Source organism: Onychomys torridus, chromosome 5, assembly GCF_903995425.1.
Source record: "Onychomys torridus chromosome 5, mOncTor1.1, whole genome shotgun sequence".
NCBI classification, from domain to species: Eukaryota; Metazoa; Chordata; class Mammalia; order Rodentia; family Cricetidae; genus Onychomys; species Onychomys torridus.
Window position 1 is genome coordinate 70,453,031 of NC_050447.1, and position 10,946 is coordinate 70,463,976.

Genomic DNA, 10,946 nt, shown 5'->3' on the forward strand with positions numbered 1-10,946 from the left:
ATTGAGTTCAGAAACATCCATTCAGTAGAGGAGGCTTTTGCAGCACTCAAGCTTCTACAGTCCAGTATAAACAAACCTCGGCAGCACGAACTTCTTTGGCAATGCCTGGGGTTGGTGGGGAGGGCTGTGCCCAACGGCGGACCCAAGTGACCAAAATCAAAGCATAAGCCAGTATCTCTTAGGAGTCGAAATGAATGTTTATATCACGGAAATAGGACTGCATTGACATATGGTTCGGTGATGGGTGATGCATGATGTGGCACTGGGAAGTGTAGAAGGCGATGAACAGAAACAATAAGAGCTGGCCACCATTGCTCTAGGGACAATATTGGAGAAGGCTGAGGGGCCGATGCAAGTGACCTCAAAAGGTCTAACACCAGGATGACAAAGAATGCCAGCCTGACAGCAGCACAGAGATGTCCATCTAGTTTTTTTTTTTTTTTTTCCAGAGCTGAGGACCGAACCCAGGGCCTTGTGCTTGCTAGGCAAGCACTCTACCACTGAGCTAAATCCCCAACCCCTCCACCTATTTTTAAAGATGCTTGGATGTCATTCCTAATGATCAGCGTGGTATCACTTTTACCCTAGAGGTTTGGGGATTCTCAGGAGAATTCTTGGTGAGGCCAGAGACACCACATGTTCCAGAAAAATGAAGGTTCTCGCCACACACAGCAGGTCTTTCTGCTAGTCTCTGAAATTTCTTATTGATACTTTACTGAGTAGCTACTGGATGCTGGACAATGGACTAGGGATTTTCTTGTGCTAACTAGGTTCTCCATATGCTTTTTTTTGTTTTGTTTTGTTTTGTTTTTTGTTTTTCGAGACAGGGTTTTCCTGTGTAGCTTTGCGCCTTTTCCTGGAGCTCACTTGGTAGCCCAGGCTGGCCTCAAACTCACAGAGATCCACCCGGCTCTGCCTCCCGAGTGCTGGGATTCAAGGCGTGTGCCACCACTGCCCGGCTCTCCATATGCTTTTAAGGAACATTTATTAGATATCACAAACTAAGGAGGGTGGGGGGAAGCAGTCTATGCAACTGGATGCTGTGCTGTCTCCCCTGTGAATGACATTAGCATGGAAGGTCTGGCAAGTGTTCACAATAAGACAGAGCTGTCCTGTAACAGCAAGCATGTGAGAACATGTTCCAGACAAGAGGACAGAAAGAAAAAGGAAGGGAGACTAACCAGCTGCCCCAGTTTTTAGACCAGGGGTTAAATTCCTCCACAGTGGGATACTAACCTGGTCGGTCACAGGTAGGGCTACCAATGGCTTTCCCCAGGTGAGGGCTACCTCCTCCCAGAGCAAGCAATCAGGAGAGGCAGCAGGCAGCAACCTCTGTGGGAGGGAGACCAGATCCATGTATCCTAGAAATTCCCTTTGTGCACTGATGGCATGCATCCTGTTCTGGTCCCTCCCTCTATTGTCCCAGCTATTTTCCTAAGTCATGAGGGTGGGCGTGGGGGATCCCCAAGGAACCTCAGCTGGCATTCACAAACATTTTTCAGGCTCAAACTTGTATGGCCTGGGAGAGGTTGATATGTTTCTTGGTCTCCTCATGGGACTTTCTCCGTGTTCCATGTTTCTTCTTGCTTAGCAACATCAGAAGGGCTGACTGGCTGAAGCTAGTGACTAGTACCAGCCATAAGTGGCCTCAGCTGCATTTATCAGTTCCTAAGCATCTCACCTGAGAGGGCGATGCTTGCACATTACACACAGGCATGGATTCAGCAGGAAGATTTTCTTGCGACTTATCTTTCAGCCCTTGGATTGGTGGTTAATGGCAATCTGATGACAGTATAGAAATGGGTTGCATTCCGGTTTTAAAGATGCTTAAATGCCATTCCCGATGGTTATGTGGGGTCAGTCTCACCTTAGGAATTTCATCTACAGATGCTGATAGGCATCTGCCTTGATGCCCTAGAGGTTGCCTCAGAGTTATGAGGGGCCCAGGAAGATGGACCAGGTCATAAGCTGAAAGTGGAGAATCCTGAGTTTCATTATCTTAAGCCACGTGACCACCTTAGTCTCTTCTTAGCAACAAGAATGGCCTTCAAAACACAGTTCCCTGGACCAGCAGCCGCAGAGTGATCTGGGAACTTGGTAGAAATATAAACTCATTCCTGGGCTCATGCAGACTTACAGACTCTTGTGGAATGAGGAGAAAACCAAGGGTCACATTGCACTTCTACAACCCTGAGCTGGAAGAATCCAGCATGGAGCAAGGCTCGATTCCCAGGAACTAGAGAAGGAGGCAGGTAGGATAGATCCAGGCTCTTATCTGAGACTATTTCACAGGAATTAGGAAAACCACTGTATGCTGTATCTAAAAGGCTCTGCTCTGCCCATTCAGTGGGAGGCTGGGAGGAGCTACAGCCCCAGATAGATGTTTAGGTTTTGAATGGTCTTGTCTTGATATAAAAAGACAACATTTTCTACAGTCTACTTTACAAACTTTTTTTTTTTTTTTTTTTTTTTTTTTGGTTTTTCAAGACAGGGTTTCTCAGTGTAGCTTTGCATCTTTCCTGGAACTCACTCTGTAGCCTAGGTAGGTCTTGAACTCACAGAGATCCACCTGCCTCTGCCTCCCAAGTGCTGGGATTAAAGTCACTCGTCATCACCACCAGCCTTCTTTGCAAACTTCTAAGCCTCAGAAGTCATGGCCATTTTGGCACACCTTTTGTATAAAACAGCTTTGAAGAATTCTAGGCAGGGGCAGAGTTAGAAAGTCAACCCCATGGAGGTACAGCAGAGACAGACCCAGCTTTTATGAGCCTGAAGCTTATATAATTTTGACAGTTCATTTAAGACAAACAATATACAGCATATTATATAGAGCTCACAAACATGTGAACATATTACTAGGTCTCTGAGAAGTAGGGTCATAGCCTGTCCAACATGGAGACCTGAGTTCACACTCTGTCAGCCCCACAGCAAACCTACTTCTCACTCCAGGCACAGCGTACATACTTTTCCTCCTTAGCTCATTCGGTGCGAACTTCTGACTATGAGTGGACAACACCAGCCCAGAAGCTAACACACATCAGCTCATCTTTTTCTTCTGTCTTTCCCTTTTTGGTTGTTACCCTTGTTTACAGTCACTGTATATAGTTATATCACTGGCCCTACGCACAGGTAGGAGGTAGAGACGTCTTTTATTTTCCTAGCTCAGAGGCAAGGTGACATGGCTCCTGTCCTAGTTAGCTTTAGCTATCAACTTGACATAGCCCAGAGTCATCTGTCTAAGTCTCAAGCACAGGACTGCCCAGATCAGATTGGCCTGTGGTCATATCTGGTGAGATGGTCTTGATGGGTGACTGATGCGGCAGAGCTCACTCCACTGTGGGTGGTATCATCCCTAGGCAGGTGGACCTGGACTGCATAAGAAAGCTAGCTGAACAAGAACCTGGGAGAGCAAGCCAGTAAGCGGTGTTTCTCTGTGGTTTGTTTCAGTTCTTGCCTTGAGTTCTTGCTCTGACTTCCCTCAGTAATGGACTGACAGCTGGAAGTGTGAGATGAAATAAACCCTTTTTTCCCCTAAGTTGTTTTTGGTCATGATGTTTATCACAGCGACAGGAAGCGAACAAACATCCACTCAAGTTAATCAGGCATTTAAACACACGGCTTTGGAAGAGGCATTGACTAGTCACACGTGGCTCACATTTCTGAAACAATGGCTGTCTTTTTCTCCCTCAGCCCTCCATAAACCCATGCCTCTTCTTGTCATTGAACCCAGAGCTTTGTGTGCACTAAGCTAAGCAAGCACTCTACCAATGAACTACATCCTTGATCCCCACTCTTGAAGCCAAAATAATTTTGATTCAGTCTTCCTAATCTTTAATGGTAAAACGACCTGCCTGATGCTCACAGGAAGAGACAGTAGAACTGGGTGGTGTCACAGGGTACTCATTCAGCCATCTCTTGTGACAGCAAGTCTCTCCTTGTCTCATTTACCTTTTAAAGCCTCAGATGTCTCCTTGGAAGCAGAATATAGCAGCTTGACCCTGACCTCTCCTTCCCCAGTTCAGCCCCCCTCTTAAGAACACATGAGCAAACCCCACTCTCTGCCTTTGGAGCTAACGTTCCTGATGATAGTTACCGATTACACCAGTCAGCATTCTAAAAATCCCTGTGAGGTCCCTGCAGAGACTCAGACAATTTGTCCCATACTGTGAAGTTACACTCATCCCCTCATCCCCCTCTGCTCCTTTGGGTATCTTGGGAAACTTCTTAAACCTGCATTTGTCTCCAAAGCTTGGTCTGGGAACTAAAGCCAGCATCTGGACAGCATGGGATGGTGTTCCCTACCTCCCTGGGTGGAAGCCATTCTGTGGAAGGTATCTTGGGCGCAGGTCCTACCTGAGGACAGCAGGCTCCCGCTGCTGCCGCTGATGATCTTCCCTTTGCTCCCCATGTTGGCCAGCTTCGAGGTCTTCAGCGTTCCTGTTTCTGTGAGGTCTATGGCGATCTCACTCAGGCTTCGTGCTGCATGGATCTTGGACTGGAAAGGAAAGGTGCACAGGTTAGAGAGGGAACAGAAAACACTCACCTACTGGGAGTCCTGAAGTCAGGTGGCTCATAAGCTACACAAACCGGAATTCACAGCCCAGGATTCCACAGGCTGTGGGACAGAGTGTGAAGAGTGTGGACTTTGCAGTCTATATTCTGGGAAAAGTATTTAATCTCATTTGTCTTATTATTCCCAAATATAAACCAGGGAAGTTACTACTGACCACAGAAGGGTGAGCTGGAGTCGAAAAAGACAAGCTCTGTTAGGACATCCCCTTTCCTCTCTCTAATCCCTCCCCTCCTCCTCTCCTTTCTTCTCTGCTTGACCTCTGCCTGGGCCAAAGAGCAAGTTCAAAGTCAGCTTAAACAATTTAGTGAGGGATCCATTTTCTTTCTTTCTCTCTCTCTCTCTCTCTCTCTCTCTCTCTCTCTCTCTCTCTCTTTCCTTCCTTCCTTCCTTTCTTTCTTTCTTTTTTTGGTTTTTTGAGACAGGGTTTCTCTGTGTAGTTTTGGTGCCTTGTCCTGGATCTCACTCTGTAGATCAGGCTGGCCTCCAACTCACAGAGATCCACGTGGCTCTGCCTCCTGAGTGCTGGGATTAAAGGTGTGTGCCACTATCACCCACTTGAGGGATCCATTCTTAACATAAAAAGTAGAATAAGTAGGTATAGCTCAAAAGTAGATCACTTCTCTGGTATGTACAAGATCCTGGGTTCAGCCCCTACACACACACACACACACACACACACACACACACACACACACACAGAGTTGTGACTATACTTATTTTATGCTTAAACAAAGAGGAGAAAAAAATTTAGCTTTATGAATGACAGATGAGATTTGTGGAACAAATTCATGAACTATCAATAAATTTAGACGTTATTAAGTATCTTCAGTTATTACCCGTGTGACCAGGGAAAGTTTAGATGATGAATTACTGGCATCCCACATCTGAAAAGACTACCCAGACAGAAACCTCTGGGATACTCAGGTCCCACCAATAGCATCTGGCTGGAGATTTGCTTCAGTTTTCATTGATTAAATCTATGAAGGTTTCAAAGTCTTCATATTGGAGTTCAAACTCCAGTCCACTTTGTGTGCAGATCAACTGACCCTGTTGGGCTTATAATTACAGAGGTGGGGAGAATCTCAGAATGGTTTTGTTCTGTGTTTACAATTCCATCCCTAAAAGTGATTGCTTCTTCGGTAAGGCTACATGCATTATTTAGTGACACCTTTGGTAATGTGGAAATGTGCTGTATTTTCTTCCTATAGACATTTGGCATTTTGCAATTTGTTGCTATTGTTTTTAAATCAATTTTTTAATTACCTCAGAGCATCATGAAAACACTACAGATGATACTCTAAGCACACACTGGCTCTCTGTGGTGGAGTTGGGTGAGCTCCATGGGTGGCTGCTACAGGAGAGGAAGTCTTTCCTCACCCACAAGGTTCCAGACAGATGGTGACAGCTTTGGAGAGGCCTGCACACCACAGTCCCCTCTTCCTGACTTCCAGGCTTCCTCCTTTGCCCAGGGGCTGTTATTTGTCCCGCAAAGGCTATTTGGATCCTTCAGGCCTTGCCCTTCCTCTGGCCTCAGATGTTGTTGCCTGTGCTGATGAACGACAGTGACTTCCGGCCCCGCGTACTTTCCTCCTCTTAACAAATGAGCATCTTTGGCCAGAAGAAACACGGAGACTTTTGCTTTTGTTTTGTTCACCCGATGTGAACTGTCTTCCTCCTCCTCTCCTCCTCTACCATTGGAACTTAGACTTGGGTCTCCTTCCCAACCCCCTCTTTCTTCTTTACGTACAGCACCAAGTCGGCTTCCTCAGGTTAGGGCCCCTGTGTTCATAAACAAACCCAGCTGCCAGGCCTGGCAGCCTTTGGCTGCCACAGGAAGCAGGAAGGGCTTTCTATTTCATGTGGACTCTACATATCTACAGCACCCATCTGGCTGTTCTTTATCCTTCAGGCAAGCAGGGTGCACACCATCCATTACTTCCTCTCTTTCTACACTGCATTTGACCAAGTCCTGCATTTTTATAGAAGAAGCCCACACTTAAATGGCTACAGAGCAGCAACTCATTGAACCCACATAACACAGTGGCTAGGGCCTGGAGCTCCTCTGCATCACTCACTGTTAGACTTTGACCCTTGACCTCTCTGATCCTCAGATGCCTGCTTACATCAGGGATCTTAAAGCTTCCATCACAGAGCTGGGATGAGGACCATGGTGAACACTGTAGGTCAAGGCCACTGCAATAGGAGTAGGGTATAATCTAGGACCCGGATGTAATTTGTGAATGAGGTCAGATTGATGGCTCTAGGTGGCTTGTAAAGGTCCCATTAATCACATGGAAACCCGTCCTCAAATGCGCCCCTCCTTTCCTGCTTAGACATCAACCCCAGAGGCAGAAAAGCAAACTACAAACTACAGAAGCAGGGACAACAGGTGGCTTTTTTCTTTTCTTTTCTTTCTTTCTTTTTTCTTTTTGGTCTTTTGAGACAGGGTTTCTCTGTGTAGCTTTGGCACCTTTCCTGGAACTCACTCTGTAGCCCAGGCTGGTCTCAAACTCACAGAGATCCGCCTGCCTCTGCCTCCCAAGTGCTGGGATTAAAGGCGTGCGCCACCACCTCCCAGCCAGATAGCCTTTTTCTAATGTATTCTAGATTCTGGTAACTTTAAGAACTTTCTGGAATGGGCCTATCACAACAACCCAACAGAGTGCTTGTGGGATGAGAACCAAGAAAACAATGTAGTGAATGGTCCCAGGAGATTCTCTTCTTGCAGTGTTAGGGTCAGCCCCAGAGTCCCTAAACATCCCAAATGACCACTCAGTGTCAGTACGGATGTTCTGTGAACAAGCCTTAATTTGTTCTATCATGCTGTTGATTTTAGAAGGAATAGATTGGACGAGGAGAGAAGAAAAAAGGAGAGAATAAGGAGGAAAGATGTCTGCATTGGGGCTAACTCTAGAAAGCACCACTATAAGGTCAGAGGAAAAATATCCATCAGTTTCTCTAAACAATGGGAGCTTTCCAATACTTGCCCCTGAAGTTTGAAAGCCATTCTTTGGCTCCAGGATGCAGAGGTTACTGAATCCTTTTGACAGCACTGCTGAACTTTAGTGACAGCAGATATAAATGATCAGTTATGATTGATGTCTGCATAGCTTCACACTCTGAACTGCAGAGTATCAACTTCCCTCCACTCTGTTTGTGATGGTGCAAGTTTTCCTTCGTGTACATGTTTGAGGAGCTGATGGAGGAAGAGGAAGTGGGAGGGAGGGAGGGGGAAAATGGGGAGAGAGGGGACAGGGACAGAGGGAATACTTCTCTTCCTCCCCCTTCTTTCATACAGGGTTTCTCTGTGTAGCTCTCTGCCTGTCCTAGAACTCGTTGTGTAGACCAGACTGGCCTCGAACTCGGAGATCTGCCTGCTTCTGCCTCCCAAGTGCTGGGATTAGAGGTGTGCACCAGGACTGGGAGGCTTTCTTAAATGATTTGCACAATGGCCGGGAGGTGCTCTGGGTGCCAGGAAGGAGGCACATGAGCTGTCTTGGCTACTGCTCTTGCTGACTCAAACCACTAGACTGGACTTGTTTCTCTGGGCTTGATAAACATCACTTGGGAGGCCTGAACTATGCTGGGAGCACTTCAGAGAAAGGAATGGTTGGCATGGCCCCATACAGTAGAATGTGAGGCGCTGCCAGGATGCCAGCCCACACTGGCTGTCCAGAAATATGTGAAGCTTTCTATCCTAGGCCTGTTGACAATCACTACAGAGCCCATGCTGCCCACCAAAGGTGGGTCATATGATATCCCAGAAACAAACTGTGCTGTAATCTAATGCCAACTCAGTATTTCTCTATCTCAGCTTTAAAGTGGGATCTTCTCAGACAGTTTGAACTTGATGCAGCATTGGACAGGGGAATGTGTTAACTTAACCATGATGTTAATAAAGCACAAATTTCCTAAAGCAGTTTCACAAACACCATGTCATTTCAGCAAGTACAAATCTGGGTCAGGAAGTTCCTTTTCTGTTCTCCAGTTGGGGAAAGCAAAGGCATGTGATAAGATGCCTACCCAAGGTCACAGAGCTGGGAAATAGTTGTCTAACATCCAGACAGGGGAACTGGTCTTCGCCTGTCTGTAATGTTAAAGAATTGGCTCCTAATTCTAGGTCTGAGGACAAGTTCAGTGGTGGAACACTTGCTTAGGAATAATGTCCCAGGTTCAATTCCTAGTGCCACAAGAAGACAAACTTTTTTGTTTGTTTGTTTGCATGACACATATCTGGGCTTCTGGGACATTTGCAGCCATGTAAAGATTCCTGGGTAAAATTCTATTCCCCAATGTGGCTGTTTTCTTTTGTACTTCAGAAGGACAGCTAAGGGTTTCCTCATGCTTTGGGGCTTTGGTTTTTGCCTCTTCTTTCTTTCTTTAAAAAAAACCTATTATTTATTTATTTATTCATTTATTTGAGGCAGAGTCTCATTAAATAAGTTGTCTTGGCTATTCTGGAACTCTCTATATAGATTAGGCTAGCCCCGAAGCAACAATCTCCCTGTGTTTGCCCTCAAGAGCTAGATTTACAGGTGTGGGCCACCTCCTGTTATCTAGGTTTTTCTCTCTCTCTCTCTTTTAAACAATTTATTTATTTATTTATTTATTTGTTTGTTTATATTTTATGTGCATTGGTGTGTTGCCTGCATGTATGTGTGAGGATGTCAGAAGTGGAATTATAGACAGTTAGGAGCTGCCATATGGGTGCTGGGAATTGAACTTGGATCCTCTGGGAGATCAGCCAGTGCTCTTAACCACTGAGCCACCTCTCCAGCCCTGTTTGTTTTTTAAATAATGCTTCCTGCTAAAGAGTGATTGGTGATTCCCCCCTGCCCCCCAGCTTCACTTACTAAATCCTCAGCCCCCTGAACAAGACCTCTCCTAGGCAAATGTGAGCATTTTTGTTTTTGGCAAAGAACCCCAAGAATGGGCTATTTGAGATACCCAGGAAACTACAGAGAACACCAGCCTGGGGAGGAGGGCCCCATGCTGCTGACACTGCACTGTCCTATGGCTGAAATGGCTACTTCCTCTTCCCATTGCAGACTCTGGTAGTAGAGTGGGGTGGGGGTGGGGTAGGGTATCGTTCTGCCCTCAAGAGTCACTGGCAGTGGGATTTGGGAAAAATGTTCAACCTTTCGACCATTACTACCCACCAGCAAGCAACACAGGATGAAATCAATGTTTGTGGGTGTTGATCTCCAACTCCTCCACTGGAGAGCAGAGCACCAGCCCCCACTGTCTCAACATCTAATGTGAGTCAAACCCCTGTGGCCCTGTTTCCTTTGATCTAATTAAGCTTCAAAGGCCTATGCCAAGGCCCATCATCACTCAAGGAGTGTGGAATACTCTCATGATTTCCAGCCGCATGAACACCAGACTCTGTCACCCCTAAAATAAAGCGCCAGGAAGACTCAGACAAAGACTCAATACTCTCCAGAGCAGACAGTGGCTGTGACATGGACAGACCCGGATTGGAGACTGAACTGGGGCAGGTGGGCGGCTTCATTCCCACCAGTTTCCTTTACTATCTTGTGCTAGCCTACTTTCAGCTTCCACTTCCTCCTCCACTGGGGGGTGGGCACAAGAAAGGGACAAGGAGCCAAGAAGGTACCAATCTAACATCTTGATCCATTTAAATGCCACTACCCCCTAAGAACACACACAAAGGAGGCAACTTCCTGTGGACAGTGGAAGCCACTAGAGGCGCCCCAGCTGGGATTGCCCAGTGTTCCCATCACCAGAGGCCTGTAGACTCCTAACACAAACTTATAGCCATCTATCTACCCCTGAAGGGGCCCAGCTGTGATACCTGGAATGGGAGTGGCCTGGGGGGTCTCTGGAAGAGGAGGAAGGGAGGCCAGGTGGAGGAAGAGAGGCCAGAGTGTTGCCATAAGCTGTGTGTGAACCAAGAGCACCTCATTCTCCCACCCACCGGGAGGCTGTCTAGGCGGGGGTGGGTGAGGAGCAGGCTCAGAGTGGCACTTTGCCAACGCCCCAGGCTCCAGGTCTACCTGAGGGCAATGGGGCTGGTGCTGTATCTGTTTTGTTTTCTTTTTCACTTTTCCAGGTTTACATTTTAAAAACAGAGTTGGCAGTTGGAAAAGCCTGAAGGGCTTTTCACAGCAATTTCCCTAAACAGGCTGGGTTAGTTGCCTCTATTAGCTGAGGACGGTTATCTGCCCCACTACCAAGAAAACACTATACCACTGTCTAAACATCAGTAAGAGTTTGAGAGCACACTCCTAAGAGAGCCTCCACAGTCCCCAAATGTATGTTCAGAATGCCTCCTAAGGACCCCACGTGACTGTACCTGAGGCCTGGGCATCTCTGGTGGTGGCTGGGCTGGAGTCCCTGAGGAGCAGCACCC

General features: G+C 46.8%; 1 protein-coding gene across 10 annotated transcripts in view; it reads right to left on the reverse strand.

Moving 5' to 3' along the window:
- Positions 1 to 10,946, reverse strand: part of Frmd4a (FERM domain containing 4A) — a 579,710-nt gene that overhangs the window by 35,618 nt on the left and 533,146 nt on the right. For all 10 annotated transcript variants that reach the window (XM_036187607.1, XM_036187611.1, XM_036187608.1 and 7 more), the window contains one exon: positions 4,354 to 4,495. In XM_036187607.1, coding sequence (XP_036043500.1) covers positions 4,354 to 4,495 — 142 coding nt within the window. The remainder of the gene's footprint in view (positions 1 to 4,353; positions 4,496 to 10,946) is intronic.